At 40.8% G+C, this 16,235-nt stretch overlaps 2 protein-coding genes across 4 annotated transcripts in view; both read left to right on the top strand.

The window, feature by feature from the left end:
- LOC131228214 (flowering time control protein FY) overlaps nucleotides 1–10,400 on the top strand; it is a 55,445-nt gene extending 45,045 nt beyond the window's left edge. For all 3 annotated transcript variants that reach the window (XM_058224137.1, XM_058224167.1, XM_058224170.1), the window contains 4 exons: nucleotides 2,505–2,593; nucleotides 6,051–6,589; nucleotides 7,107–7,358; nucleotides 9,932–10,400. In XM_058224137.1, coding sequence (XP_058080120.1) covers nucleotides 2,505–2,593; nucleotides 6,051–6,589; nucleotides 7,107–7,358; nucleotides 9,932–10,039 — 988 coding nt within the window. In that variant the 3' untranslated portion in view covers nucleotides 10,040–10,400. The remainder of the gene's footprint in view (nucleotides 1–2,504; nucleotides 2,594–6,050; nucleotides 6,590–7,106; nucleotides 7,359–9,931) is intronic.
- A 2,809-nt stretch (nucleotides 10,401–13,209) lies between these two features.
- LOC131228516 (syntaxin-related protein KNOLLE) lies at nucleotides 13,210–14,682 on the top strand. Its single transcript, XM_058224252.1, has 2 exons — nucleotides 13,210–13,357; nucleotides 13,540–14,682. The coding sequence occupies exon 2, from the start codon at nucleotides 13,562–13,564 to the stop codon at nucleotides 14,507–14,509; it is 948 nt and encodes a 315-aa protein (XP_058080235.1). The 5' UTR covers nucleotides 13,210–13,357; nucleotides 13,540–13,561; the 3' UTR covers nucleotides 14,510–14,682.
- The last annotated feature ends 1,553 nt before the right edge of the window (nucleotides 14,683–16,235 follow it).

A 16,235-nucleotide genomic window follows, 5' to 3' on the forward strand; every position in this document is an offset into this window, starting at 1 on the left:
TGTCTGTCTCTGTTGTATGCGGGAGGAAGAAACAGTCGACCATCTTCTCGTCAACTACTCTTTTATTTCGTTTATATGGGCTGCTTTCTTTCGTTCCTTCAACATTTCTTGGTGCTTGCCGGAGAAGGTCAACTTTCTGCATCATGCTTGGCACGGGTTTCAAATCGGAAAACAAAAAACAAAACTTTGGAGGATGGTTGTCCTCGCAGTCTGGTGGAGTGTTTGGGAAGAACGGAATAACCGCTGCTTCTGTGATTCAGTTAATTCGGCTGCCTCTGTTTTGTCCAAGGCTAAAAGAGCTGTAATCGAATGGGCCTCTCATGTTAAGGCTCTTAAAGATAGTGATGTTCTTTTCCTAGGCTTTTAGTCCTCTTCTGCTATCTCAGCAGATTTTCCTGTTTTTTCTTCTTTTAATACAATCGTCACTTCTCAAAAAAAATAAAATAAAATAAAATAAAATCATGGTCAACATGGGCCACCATCCACAATGTTCTATAATATGGGTTATTCTACAATTGTTATGCATGTCCCACCTTCTTGTCTTGTATGCCATCCAAGCCACACATCAAGTGAGCCCTACCATGATGATGGGATGCCCCCAAATTCATACAATCATCAGGTGGCTACACCATAGAAAAACTGGACAACACCAAAACTTCCAAATTCACATAGCATGTTGGCTGTGAAGGTGTGATTCCGACTTCTATGGTGGGTGACCATGTTGGGCAGGTTGACCGCTTATGCATGCTATTTTAGTGTAGAGGTTTTTATATAGAAGGGTATTTTTGTCATATATGAAAATAATGCCACCTAACATAACCCATGTTAGAGAAAATTGATGGAAGTTACAGGGATAAAAATACCTTAATTAACTAGGTAGTTAAAAGGTTGTAATACATAAAAATCCGTTTTGCATTTTTTTCGCAAGCCGTCCTATACAGTGGCTCCCACTTGATTCGCTGCTAAGAGGCAGATCCAAAAGTTGAATTCTCTTCCCAGCAAAAGATGACCCAAGATGCTTGAGGACCCAAAAGTTCAACTCCCTTCCTTAAAAAAGATGAGCCAAGATGCCTCATGTCAGTCTCCAGTCCAAGGAAAGATCTAAGAGACCCAGAATGCTTCATGTTAAACTCTCTTCCCAACATCTCATTGGTTGATTCTCTAGTTTTGCTGTGAAATCTCTCCAAGAAGTCTTTTTGACTTTCTTTATAACAAAAGATGGCCCAACAAGAGATGACCCAAGATGCTTACTAGAAGTTGCCTACTTGTGTTGTTTGTGGTGAAATTTCTACAAGAAAAAGAAGAAGACCCAACATGCTTCATGTTAAGCTCTCTTTGCAACAAAAGATATAAGAGTCTTCATGTTACTCTCTTACCAAACATCTCTTTGGTCTTAATGTTTTCTGTGGGCATGTTGATGTATATTTCCAATATTACGAAATGATTTCCCAGTGGTCTGTCTTTACAAAAAAGTTGGTGGTCATCAGCACATTGAACAAAACCTTCTCTAAGTAATGTGGTTCAAAAGCTAGCCAGCAAACCATGCTATTTGGTCTTCATATATAATTTTTTTCAACATCAAATTTAGTTACGTGGCCTAATCATATGTAGTTTTCTTGAAAAACATCATCAGGATGGTAAGAACATGGTTAAGAATCTGGAACAGTATGGTGTGTATTGTCTTAGACATCCTCTGTTTGGCTGGAGACACATACAACTGTTGCCCAATATGGACTTTGTGCCAAGCCGTACCTGCGGATATTGCACAGTTGTTCATCTCCGGCAATACACACATCTCACAGTTGGGTTGCATAAAAACCTAACACAAACTCCACAAACTTCATTATATAATTCTCAAAATGCCAAATTCTTGGCAATCTTATTGGTCAATTACTCAACTTCCATTACTACCAAAGTATACATGTACTAAGCTTTGCCTGCACACCCATCACTCAGAAAATTGTGCTCCAGTTTCTCCTTCCTGACCACGGACTGCCAGTATTCATGAGATGTGTATTGTTTGTTTTGTTGATTTACCTCCCATCATTCATGAAGTTGCAATGTTCTGATTATTTTTTCTTGATAATGTTTTTGCTCAGGACGTGTACAATGTAAATACTAGGCCATGCATATGTACAATTTGGCCATGAAATCTGGGATCCGGCACCAATAAGAAATATGTGCTATTTTCTCTTCCATAATTGAGTGTAGCAACACCATGTGTAGCAGTTTGACACCTCTTGCAAATCCATGGCATTTAATTGGCCTCTGCATTTTTGGTTATTCTAAATTACCCTTTTTTTTGCTTTATGCTGATTATATAATAACATTTGTAATGTATATTGTAGACTTCGTTTTATTGCAGTCTTTGGCAACACCTTGATGTTCATCGCATGCGTTCATTGCAGCTATAGGAAAGAAGTTGTGATCATTTATGCTTTGTACAGTAATTGTTTTTCAATTTATCTTTGTTTAAAATCTCATCCTTCTTGTTTATTCTGCAGTGGTAGCAATGATCACACAACAAAGTTTTGGTGTAGAAACAGGCCAGGTGATCCTTGCCGTGACAAATACAACATCGGCTACAATCAAGGTACCTTTTGTTCCTTCCTGAAGATAATTCAGAGAAGAATTATACGATCATCAGTTTTGCATGAGTGGACCCATGTTGTGCAACTGGAATTCCAGATTTCTACAACTAGGAACTTCTGAGAATATATTCCACAGTTCGGTGTGCCAAAACCATTTTGGAGTTACAAACTCTCAAAATTCAAGAGTTGCAAGAAGCTATAGAGAAAAAGAAAAGATAAGGAGTAAGGTATCTAGAAACTCGTGCTTAGATCATAGGCAAAAGAAGCCACAAGGGAACTCAGGCTAGGAGTAATATTTTCTTTAAAATACTGTTCTTCATAACATCATGAACACCATCTAAGAGTCACACACCCAAGGGGCTTTAAATAGCTTGAAAACATTAGCTATCTTTCTGGAAGCAAATAGTAATGCAAAGGGAAATGACAAAAGTTCCTTTAAACACTATTCTCCATTGGATTGAGGGTAAATTTTTTTCCTTCTTTTATTCTAAGCATAAAACACCCATAAATAGCTATCACCAGCTCCTTTCCTCATTTGGACCCATGTTGGGATCATATGTGACCAGGTAGGACCCCACACATGTGATCAAGTACGGTTGGAGATCTACTTCCATCACCATGTTATGGTGATCCAGGTCGTTAATCTTGCGCTCCCCTGTGTGGATGGGGGGGTGGACCATGCATAGCAAATAGGGTTGTTCAATGGACCAGGTTGGGCTGGGATTCATGTTGCTCGATCCAACCCAAAATCCTCTAGGCTTTTCCCAAGCCCAACCCTTGTCCAAAAAAATGGTTTGTGATGGTTTATGTGCCCATGACCAGTCTGACCGAGCCTATGACCACTTGCACATGCCAAATTTGTAAAAATAAAATGGCGACATTAAAACTCATATGAGAATCTCAAGTTATTTTAGTCCAAGTAAAATAATTAAAATTCCAATTCAAGTCAATTAAGCATCATAAATAATTCATGTACATCTTATATCACCTATGTACTGTAGTACATACATGCTCAAAAAGTTGAAATCTCATTTCGAGAGACTTGGGCAAGCGCTTACAATGGTCTCTACACCTCTTATATCATCATGTTCATTTTAATTGAAATACTTGCACAGGTTCACACACACACATAAAATCGAGAAGTTTGAGAACAAATTGTGAATTTATTCATACCTCTCCAATCAATATTCTATTTATAGTTGTTTAGTCAATTATGATTCATAATTTGAATAAGAATTGTTATGTTTATCTGTTTCCGACATGCGCCTACATAAAAAAATAAAAAATGATAGAATCATTCCCATTTCATTTGATTTCATTCAATTCAACAATTGACCATGTCATTGATTGCAACTCAATTGGATCAATCAAATCTTGATATTGATATATAATATTCAGGGGCTGATGAATCCATTCGTTTATATCCATGCAGATAAGGATAAGGAAAAATAAGAGAAGAGTTTTCAAACAAATAAGATTCATAAAAAAGTTGGTTAGGGAGATGTGTATACTTTTTTGCAAATTTACTTTTTCACAAACTCTCTATTTTTTCACAAAGAAAAATCTTTATTTATTTTTCACAAACTCTCTCTCTCTTTTTTTTTTTTTTCACAAAAACTCTATTTTTTCACAAGCTTTCTATGTTTATAATTACAAAAATCTATTTTTTTCACTCTATTTTTTTTCACCAACTCTCAAAATTTTCACAAAATCTATTTTTTTTCACAAACCTCATGGGAAGGTTGAGCTTTATGGGCCCCACCGTGATGTGTGAAGGACATCCATCCCATCAATCAGATGCATCCTTCCATGGTGAGCCATGGGCCAAAAAGTTCGGCCAATCCATGAGTTACGTGGGCCTAGGGAGATGTGATTTAGACGTCCAGCACATCCAGTGTGTGTCTCACTTGGATGAGAGGTCACACCAAATTTCAGGCCATTCCAAAACTCAGGTGTGCCCCACTAAGTGCATTTAGATGTTTTGAGAAACATTTCCATGGTTTCAGATGGTATGGCCCACCTCAGTTCTGGATACGGCAGATTTTTTGCACATCCCATAACCTAGAGGGGACCTACCAAATGCACCATGTGAATGTCCATCACACTTCAGGGTCGCCCCCACAGAACTCAATCTCATGGGAAGTTCCCATGAGGTTGACCTCATAGTACCATTTCCCATGTGTGTGTGTGTGTTCATAATATGTAATGGGTTTGCTCTGTCATGTATATACATAATATACATCATATGTTTGGGCTTTAATCCGGGTTGCATTATGGTTATGTTCTGTTATTGTTTTGATTGTAACCAGGGGTGTCTTTTGAGGTTGTATCACTTTGCTGCTTTCACTTTTGTCTTGCAGCCTTTTAATAAAATCAAATTCAAAGCTCTTCAGAAAAATAAAAAATAAAAATGTAATGGGCTTTTTCTAACATCCCCGAACATTTTAAATGACACATGGAGTGACCTATCGTGATCTGAACCATTCGTTCATTCTTATAACTAGGAGCAACCTATTGTGCAAAAATCATGGCAATCGAGTGATCCTAAGCATATGATCAATAGCATGGATAATGGACAGTCAAGATTGGCTACTAAACAGTGGATGGTTATAACGAAGTGGCCCCATTCAAAGGTTAGGATCTTCTGATCGACATGATTCTTGTACCATGACTTGCTCCCAACGGAACTATTGAACGAACCGTCCCAATTGATGATTGGGTGTCCTACGTGGCATTCAAAAGGTTTGGGAGCATTGCTAACATCCCCATGAAGGTGGGAACTTGGAACATTAGCAAAATCTATATGTAATAATACATTACATGTATTACAGTGTACAATATTTAATACACATTTACAATATTTATTAGAGATATATAGGCACTGGTAGGATCTGTTTGGGCCAAGGGTAGCTCAAGCCCGGCCAAAATTGTTTGGGCTTTTATATCTAAAGCCCAAGCTTGTCCCATGGGTCTAAAAAGCACACCCAAACCCGACCCTAAAACAGCTAGATCTCAGAGAGACGCTAATTACACTTTGAAAGTCTGCTTGCCTCATGTGGGAAAACGAAGTGCATGTGTGCAAGATTGGGTCTCCTTTCAAGCCAAATGTAGATGATTTGAAAACCAGGCCTTTATATGGTCACCAGGCAGGCAACTTCTATACAAAATAAATTGACTGCTAAGAGACATTGACCAATGGATCAAATTTTGTGAACATGTGTCCTACTGATGATCATGTATGCCATATTTTAATGCATGTGATCTGTAGGCTACACAGCGTGGATTGTCCAACATGCCATTTCAATCTTGCACATGTGACTTTTATCCATGTGAGGGGTGAGTGCACTTGCATGATGTAATTTGTGTTCCTCAATCACATTTCATGGCTCAGAATAACTTGATCGTGTATACCAGAAAAATTGTTGGCTACTCTTTAATCTGTGCATTTAAGCTTCACAGGTTATGGAGAGCAAAATCCTGCAATTGTTGGTCGTTCAGCTGGTGGTTTCCCATTACCTGAAGCCCCAACAACTCCAGGGCCATTTGCTGCTGGATTGACACGAAATGAAGGAACTATTCCTGGTGTTGGAATTGCAATGCCGTTATCGCTCTCATCTTTTGACACATCTGATCAAGGAGAGCAAAGGCAGCAAATTCCCGGTACTTTGCCTATTGGGGCTCCCCCTCTCCCACCGGGACCACATCCATCTGTTCTGGCTGCTTCTGGACAGCAAGTGTATCAACAGATTCCTCAGCAATTTCAACCACAACAGCAACAACCTGCACATCCACAGCAAATGGTCTCTTTACCACTGCCACCTCCAAATATGGTGCAACTGCAACCCCCATCACATTTGCCACTGCTTCCACATCCTCATTTATCTCGCCCTCCACTACCCATCGGCATGCCCCCATCCATCCCATCTTCAATGCCAGGATCTATGCCTGTGCACTCATCAATGGCTGCGTCGATGCCACCGCCGCAGGCTGGTCCAATGGTACGTTCTCTTTCTTTGTTATCATTATTTCTTAGTTACTGTTCTTATTACTTTTTGTGGCTAGACTACTGTGTTCGTCCATTATTTCTTAAATGGTGATGACTCATCCTCAGTACACATGACATAAAATGTACATAGATTAGACCATCCAAATTGTTGGATCTGTTGTGGGCTGAACATATCTAAGGATGATTCTAACCATCCTATTGGGGGCCATCAAATGAACATTTAAATAGAAAATGGTCTGCTGTTCAAATTCAAAGTGCTAATTTCAGATGGATAAGTTTGTCTATCAGTGTGCAATCTTCAGCCATGCTCCATCCACAATGAGCCTGCTATTGACGGGGCCTTGATTGGCGTACATGTATGCCATGTGTACATTGGAGGAGTTACTGCCCCTTAAGAAATGGTGTGAGGCCCACATATTAGTGTAGCCCCCATTTTCATCTTTTTATCTTCTTTCAAGTTCCGACTGCAAAATGGGAGCTTCCAATATTTAGTCTTATGCCTGGTTTAGGTAATGCAAGGGACAGCAAATCAGATGATTCCACCATTGCCACAATCGCACATGATGGGCATGAATCCTATGCATTCTGGACCTATTTCTAGTAACAATATTCCACCTTCCATTGGGAGTTTTGGAAATGGAATAGCAAATAATCAGGGTCCATCAAGTGCAAGCGGAGCACAGACATTTCCATATGGTGGAATGTTTAATCGGACACAAGGCGGACAGTTAGCACCAGTCCCAGGACTAAACGCCTACCAGGTATGCAAGAATTTCTCCAATCCTCTTAGCTTCGTGCTCTGTCAAGTATCTTGAGAAATATGTCCAACTGCTACAGTTTACATACCAACTGTTTAACCTTCATCCAAGGACACTTTTAACCATTTGAAATCCCTAGAAACTGAATTTAAGAACATTACCTGTTGGGACATATGCCACCAAGACCTTTGCGAAACCAACACTCCCCTCGCCCATCTCACGCTGACACACGTGACAAACTGCATCTACCTGTGCCAGCTCTGTTGTGCATCAGGTCAGGTGGGCAAGACATACCAAACACTGCCGACTGTCAACTGCCACATGTTACCCGCCTTATTGTTTACCATCCTAATGTTTTGGCGTGGTCATTTATGTACTATAACTGCAGGTAACTGTGAGACATCTAGGACCATAAGTCTATAATGGTTCCTTTGCTGCTATTGTTGATGCCTTCTTAACTTGAAGAATCATCTAATGGTTTCTGTGAAGCTTGCATGAATCCCATATGCCGCTATCTGGGCCACATCTCTGCTGCTTGAAGATGCAAAATGATATGGATGGTTGCATTTCCAAATTAATAAAATTAAATTTTGTTTTCATCTATTTGGAAAAAATATAGACAAAAAGAAAAAATGAAATGGAAAAATATAGATAATTTATCTTGAAAGAGAGAAAAATATAGATAAATTATGCTAGAAAACAGAAAATGCATTTTGATTGATTTTTTTTTTTTTTTTTTGGCAGTAGTATTTAATCCCTTGAAAGAAAGCTGAACCATGAAACCAGCCAAATGTTTTTACTATAAGTATTTAATCCTTAATAGAGAGCTAAACTGTGAAATGTGCTGACACCAAATAGCTGGGACAAGGCTACAATGATAGTGGTGCTAGGGATTTTTAGTTATGTGAACAGGCTGGATCATGTCTTGAGTACCATTTGTTAGATGGGGTCAATTCGAATTCTCTGGACAACACCTTCCTGTTCAAACACAATGTTCCAACTCTTTAGTTGTTCTTTTTAATTTTAACTTGACATAATTGTGATTTAAGTGGGAGAAACACTGCTTTAGCATGATGGAATCTGCTGTGGAAAGTATGGGCCCACCAAAATCCTACCCAAACATGCCCTCAATATTAGTATATATTTTTGTACTATTTAAAATTACATTTTATAAATGTTTGTACAGCAACCCTGCTTCCTGGAATTTGAGTATAATTGCTCCCTTTCTCGTGCACGTTAATCCGCTCATGTTTTTGTTTCTCGCAACTAGTATCTAGAAATGACCAAGCCACTCTGTGTATATTGATCTTCCGAAAAAGAAGTTTGAGGTGTCAGACTGTCTTCATTGCGAAACACCTCCCACAGATGGCCTGATGGATCAGGGCTTGGACCATACATCTCTTAACTTCCACCTTGGATTGGCCTTTGGCAGAAAATTGCTGTCAAGGTTTTAACTGTTCAATTGGCAGTGTAAATATGGGCGATTAAAAACAATATTAGCAGCAACCTCTATTTTTTCGTCATTTCTGATTATTCAACCGGTGCTATTTAGCCACGTGGCCCATCAATGGCGGGCTGAAGTTAGATGGACCGGATTGCCATCCATACTTGGAAAAAGTCTGTCCGCCCTGAAGTGTGATATTTGTGCAAACACTTGACATTAGTGTGTTCTTATTCCATGAAGTCCGAAGGCAATTTGCAGAGGGAGACATTGCTGTGGAAGTTTGCAGCATAGGTGCTATGACCCACAAGTGTGTGAGATCTGGGCTTTTCATCAGATGGACCTACTGGAAACATCCTGGGACCAATCAGACTGGTGCATTTATTCGGTGGGCTAGGCCTCCACTCCATGAGAAGAATTGACAGCTAGAATAAATGTAACCATTGGTCTTTGTTCACTTTAAAACATTAAAGCTAAAATTCCACCAAATTGAAGATGAAAAGCCACAATGGATGAAGAGATGATTGACTGATTCCCTTTGGTTCTAAAATCATGTAATGGAACCGTAGGAAAAAAAGGCACACAGAAAAAGTTTAGGTCTTTTAGTTGAAGTCAAATCTAGATCACCATTACCCAATATGTATGTCCAACATGATGGCAACCTTCCATAAAAAATATTCCAGTCATAATTCAATTTGGAGCCTGGACTTCAAGAGAGCATAAGAAAAAGTTCCACAATTTAAGGTGGAAAAGAAGATCCTTTATTTAATATTTTATAAAGAACAAAATAAAACAATTGTCCTATTTTAAAAGATGCTTAAAATGGAAGCCAAATAAAATTTTAAAAGAAGAGAACAAGTATGATTTTTTAATTGTAAATCAGGGATTGTAAATGTAAGATTTGCCTGGGGTTGGACTAGATCCATAAATTGTATGATCTGACGACTGCGGATCCATCAATGAGCTTTCCGGATACAGATATATGTCGTGAATCTACTCTACAATCTCTCCTTGTCTTGATCCCCCTCTTCACACCATGTGGTTTAAAATTTTCTATTTTGTTTTATCTATTTTTTGCATGAGGATAATATTAGAAATGATTTGCTTAAGTTATGGAGTGTGTTTCTGTTTGCAGTCTGGAGCACCGAACATGATTGATGTGCGTGGGGCTGGTGTGGGAATCGGATCAAATATGGCTCTTCCACCACCACCGCCTCCACCACATGGTTCAGCACCGCAATAGCCAGCCCCTTTTATGTACAACACTACTAAATGTTGGAGGATCAGGAAGGAGACGACAAGTTTGGAGGCTGTAATGTCTGTTTCTGTTGGTCTGGTTTTGCTTGGAGCATCGAAAATGAGGACCATCTTATTCTCAAAGAATTCAGGGGGGAAAAAAAAAAAACAGAGAGAGAGAGAGAGAGAGAGAGAGAGAGAGAGAGAGAGAGAGAGAGGAGTATCTTCCTTTTTCTTTTTTCTCCTCTTTCTTTTTTCTTTTTTTAATTTGGAACATATTTTATCTGGGTTCTGTACTACCGTGAGTTGGGTATCTGTTGACTTTTGTGTTGGCTTATTGAGCTTTCTTTGCAGCAGAAGTATTTTTCAACTCTTCACTGCAGTGGGATCCATGTGCCACCTGGTCCAACGTGCCAAATGGTCGAGGCTGGGTCTGGCTGAGGTATGCCATAGGACGTGAAGATTCCAGGCCAAGCCCAGCCCAGCCCATCAGAAATTGGGCACGGGCGCTGGTTGGGCCAGCCTCAGTGCCAGGCAGCCTTAATCGGTCACTTTTTGGGACTATATGACCCTCATCCAAAAGACCCTATTATTTATGGTCCATCTGTGAGATGCTTAAAAAAAACAAAGGTCAAAGCCTGTTTGGATGGCCCATTACGGCCATATGTATGGTAAATGTTGTCATTATCACTGATTGGATATGAGCAGCATGTGTGAGCTCGATTTAGTGAGATGTCTTGTTGACGTAAAGCACTGCAGCAATGGCGAATCCAGGGCAGGTTCAGGTGGGTTTCCATCTGACAACAGAACATTCAGGTAGAGATACAATGTCTTGATTCATCACAACTGGCACCCATTGTTTGGCAATCCAAACAGTTGATATTATTGGCCCCACTGTGCATGGGCCATGCACTAATGATTTCCTTTGATGGAAAACCACAAACGGTTGATTTAAAGAGGTATATGCAATGCTCGGACTTAGAGATTGTACAATAGGTTCTGACCTTTCAGTTTCTACAATTGGGGCCACTTGTTCAGTCGTTGGATTTGTTGATATTATGAGCCAAACAGTGTGTACTACATTCTCCAAAATTCTCCTTGGACAAAAAAATTCCCAGCCATTGATGTCAGTACTAATAAACCGTTCGGTTTTACAGATTGAAAACATGGACCCACTATTCATTGATACAAAGCGTTGATATTATGGGTCCAACTTTTTTAGATGCACCAAAAGGCTCCCCATATGAAAAATCCAAGGCATCTGTATTCCGAACCGGTGGTGTGAAGATGGGTACAATGCTCAGGCTGAGAGATTGTGCAGTGCCATGAGAATTTCTCGCTTGTAATTATTCAGCGGCCCGGATTGCCGTTGGTTATTGTTAGGCCGAGCTAGTCTTTAATAGTGGGTTTTCAATCACCACTGTTTCCTGTGATGTGGTCCACCTGAGATTTGGATATGCTTCATTTTTTGGGGGGGCTCATGCTGCCAGCAAAATATATGGACCACCTGAGTATAAAACACTTGCACCATGTTTGGCCCCAGAGTCGTAGATCCACCGACTTTGGTGGTTTCCCTTCTGAATCTGTGTCCAGTGCCATAGCCAGCGATCTAAAGGTTGATGTGGTGGGAGCCACCATGGATGATTGAAAGATCCTACCCTTTCATGCTCTTGGTAGTTGGTCCAACTTAGCGAGCAAGTCAAAGAAATATACCAAAAAAAGAAGAAAAAGAAGAAACAATGTCGACAAAGAGGACAGATTGGAAGGCTAGGATCTTCCGATCTGCGATATTTCTGGGCCATCACTCATCCTCACTGTGGATGGGCGTGGCTTTGGTGGATCCCCAGATCCAACGAGGTGGGTGGAATCCCTGACAATGGGGCCCACCGTGATGTTGTGCATCCTCGTTTTGATATAACACAACTCATGGTAAGGTTCCTTACTCTTGCTCCACTCTAAGGAGTTTCAACACCTGGTCAAGGGTTCGAGTACCCATAGGTAGTGAAACCCCCTACGGCGTGAGTATGTTGTGGTGTGTGTGCGTGCGTTCGCTAAAAAACACTCATGGTGAGACGCACGGAACTTGGTGACGTAAACATAACAGCCAGTTCAGTGGTGTGTGGTACACCAACCAATTTTAGGGCACGTGCCAAGGCAGATCCAAAGTTCAAGTGAACCCCACCACAGAAAACAGTGGGGATAGGGACGCCCACCGTTGAAACCTGCTTAAGGCCCACTATTATCTTTATTTGAGATCCAGCCCACCATTATCTTTATTTGAGATCCAACCTGTTTGTAGGTTAACACAGACATGGAAGAAGGGAAAACATAGATGTCAGCTTGATCGAAAACTTCTGTGGCCCAAAGAAGTTTTTAATGGCATGGGTTCAATCCCTACTGTTTTCTGTGATGGGGTCCACTTGAGCTTTGGGTCTTTCTCATTCTTTGGATGATAACCTAAAATGATCTCTCTAAATGGATGGACGGTGTAGACACAACACATACATCATGGCGGGGCTCACATAATGTGGTGATGTCCACCTAAAACGGTGCAGCCCTTACTGTGGGGCCCACCTTGATGTATGTATTATGTATCCATGCCATCCATCCGCTTTTGAAGATTATTGTGGGGCATTATCTAAAATTTAAGATGATCCAATTATCAGGTGGACCATACCATAAGAAACAGTGTTGATTGACCGTCCTACCATTAAAAACTTCTTAGGTCATGCTTTAATGTTTCCGTAGTGTTTATCTACCATCCAATCTGTTGATAAGGTCAGATAATCCTAGATGAAGGGGAAAAAAAAAATCAGCTTGATCCAAAATGATCTGGAAAAAAGGATAAGGTCAAATACGCCTGGTCAATCACCACTGTTTCTTATGGTATGGTCCACCTTTTAATTGGATCTGCTTCATTTTTATAAGTATGAACTAAAATGATCTGGAAAAACGGATGGACGGCGTGGATACATAATACATACATCAAGGTGGGCCCCACGTAACCCTACGGCCGGGGTCTCACCTAATCCGCTCTCGCTGTAGACAAGAGTCGGTTGGGTTAGAATTCAAATTTAAATAAAGTGGTTGATGATCGAAAATATAGCCGTTGGAAAGAAGCAAGGGCTGACACATGCGATGCATTTGACCGTTAGAAATCGGACTGGGGAAGCTTTCTTGCTATATTATTATTATTTAGAGCATTTGGTTGAGGCAACATCAAAAAACCCTTTTGCTCTCCCTCTGTCTCTGCGAAAGGGGGTTTTCTACTCGAGAGCCTGCTGAACAATTAGCTGCCTGCAGTTTCAAATCAGAAAGGGAGAAGGTATACATTCTTCTCTCTGCTAAAATATCTCTCTTCTGCAAAATCCCACTTCCTTTTCAGGTGTTTTATGTTAATGGTTTTCTGAAATTCCACTCCGTTTTTTTAAATTTTTTTACATGTTCATGGACTTCTTTCTTCTTCTTCTGTCTCTTGCTGATTTCTTTAATTGATTGGTGAAACAGATATATCTAATCTGCTGGCAAGATGAACGACCTGATGACCAAATCATTCACCAGCTACGTCGATCTAAAGAGGCAGGCTCTGCAAGATCTGGAAGCTGGTCCTGATGAGATCGAGATGGCAACCCAGGCCGCCAGCAGCAACAGTGCAATTGACCGAAACCTCAGCCTCTTCTTGGAGGATGCCAATAAGGTGAAGGAAGCGATGGGTTCCATCCGAGACATCCTTGTGAGGCTACAGGAATCAAATGAGGAGAGCAAATCCCTCCACAACCCTGAGGCCCTCAAAGCCCTTCGAAACAACATCAATCAAGATATTATTGCAGTCTTGAAAAAGGCGAGAATGATTAGAGCCCAGTTGGAGGAGATGGACCGGGCCAACGCCGCCAATAGGAGGCTCTCAGGGTACAAAGAGGGTACTCCAATAGACCGCACGAGAACATCGGTGACAAACGGGCTACGGAGGAAGCTCAAGGATCTGATGCTGGATTTCCAGTGTCTGAGACAGAAAACGATGGCGGAGTACAAAGAGACAGTGGAGAGACGGTACTTCACGGTGATGGGGGAGTATCCAGAAGAGGAGGTGATAGAGAAGATAATATCGAATGGGGACAGTGAGAATTTTCTGCAGAAGGCAATATCAGAGCATGGGAGGGGGAAGGTGCTGGAAACGGTGAGTGAGATTCAGGATAGGTATGATGCGGCAAAGGAGTTGGAGAAGAGCCTGGTTGAGCTTCACCAGATTTTCCTAGACATGGCGGTGATGGTGGAGACTCAAGGAGAACAGATGGATGACATCGAGCATCATGTGATCAACGCATCACATTATGTGGCAGATGGGACCCAAAAACTGAAGAATGCAAAGGAGTATCAAAGAAGTAGCAGGAAATGGATGTGCATTGGGTTGGTGCTGCTGTTACTCCTCATTCTGGTCATTATCATCCCCATTGCTACAAGCCTTTCTCATTCTTAGTTGTGGCTGCCTTTATTTAATTTAATTTTTTTATTTTTATTTTTTGTTTTTGTTGTTTGGTGTGTCCTTGGATTCCTTTTTATTTGTTATGCACCATCATTTCTGTGTAGATGTGTTCAAGCTCCTTCTTTGGAGTTTATGAGACAAGCATTTAATGAGTGAATTTTTCTCTCCTTCTTCTTCCTTGTGGGATGTAAATGCTTCTTCTGCTTCAGTATGGTGCTGTATCTAATATAATAATGACCCGGATCTACTTCGAAGCTTAATTTGTAAAGGGATCATTACTTCAGCATATATTTGTATCATGCTCCATCCACAATGGCCGGCCCCCACAAATTGACAATCTGGATTGAGCAGCCTTTTTGCATGAACAAGGATGGTCATGCCCACATTGCAGTCCGAGTTTGGTCGGGGGGGGGGGGCGGTGCGGTAGTGGGCTTATGGTGGTTAGTGTTCCATTCATCTTCTTGATGGGGGATGGCTCTTGACCAATTTCATCTGTGGCTTTAAATAGTCAGTTTGAGAAGAATTTCAGCAACATTCCATGCTCATTGGATACAATTTCCATAGATTGGATGCCTCAAATCAATCGACCTTGATGTGATTTTTCGAGTGTTGGCCACCCATGGATGGTTTGGATCACACATCCCTGCATCTGTGGCCCTTCACTGTTAGTCTTCAGTTGAGTAAGGATGATTGCATTCATCTTCTTAATTTTATACTAGCAGAACAGAAATTCAAATGCTGGATTGCTGGATTGAAAAGGTTGGCATTCACTACCAAAATTAAAATTTCTGTGTGCCCATGATGGCTACAGATCTGAGCATTCCACAGGTGGAGAAGTGGGCTTTTGGTGGTTAGTGTTCCATACATCTTCTTGATGGGGGATGGCTCTTGACCAATTTCATCTGTGGCTTTAAATAGTCAGTTTGAGAAGAATTTCAGCAACATTCCATGCTCATTGGATACAATTTCCATAGATTGGATGCCTCAAATCAATCGACCTTGATGTGATTTTTCGAGTGTTGGCCACCCATGGATGGTTTGGATCACACATCCCTGCATCTGTGGCCCCTCACTGTTAGTCTTCAGTTGAGTAAGGATGATTGCATTCATCTTCTTAATTTTATAGTAGCAGAACATAAATTCAAATGCTGGATTGCTGGATTGAAAAGGTTGGCATTCACTACCAAAATTAAAATTTCTGTGTGCCCATGATGGCTACAGATCTGAGCATTCCACAGGTTAGAAACATTCCACTACCAAAATTAAAATTTCTGCGTGCCCATGATGGCTACAGATCTGAGCACTCCATAGGTTAGAAACAATGCTTGGATTTTCTGCCAAAAAAATAAGCCAGTTTCCCTCCTGAAGTGGACCACAATTTACAACTGGCAGTCAAAACAATTTACGTAGTTATCCATTTGTTTTGTATGGGCCCATCTTGGTGTTAAATGACATGATTTTTTTAAGCCAGAGGATCTACACAGTAACTCACCTGATCGAAAGCTCAGATACTGCACACATGCTCCATATTGGTACGACCTAAAAGTGGATGGGCAGGGCTTCCATCCAGGTGGAATTAGCAAACCTGTTCTGTCTTTGCTCTTTGTTTCTTATACCCGTTTCTCTCTACTTGAAATTTAAAAAGACAGATTCTGATCCATGTGAACATGGATGGTCATGCCCACATTGCAGTCCGAGTTTGGTCGGGGGGGGGGGTGGG

Source organism: Magnolia sinica, chromosome 1 (assembly GCF_029962835.1).
Source record: "Magnolia sinica isolate HGM2019 chromosome 1, MsV1, whole genome shotgun sequence".
Taxonomy (NCBI): Eukaryota; Viridiplantae; Streptophyta; class Magnoliopsida; order Magnoliales; family Magnoliaceae; genus Magnolia; species Magnolia sinica.

Bases quoted from the DNA above. Each gene is read 5' to 3' on its own strand.
- LOC131228516 (XM_058224252.1), top strand. From the start codon at position 13,562: ATGAACGACCTGATGACCAAATCATTCACCAGCTACGTCGATCTAAAG.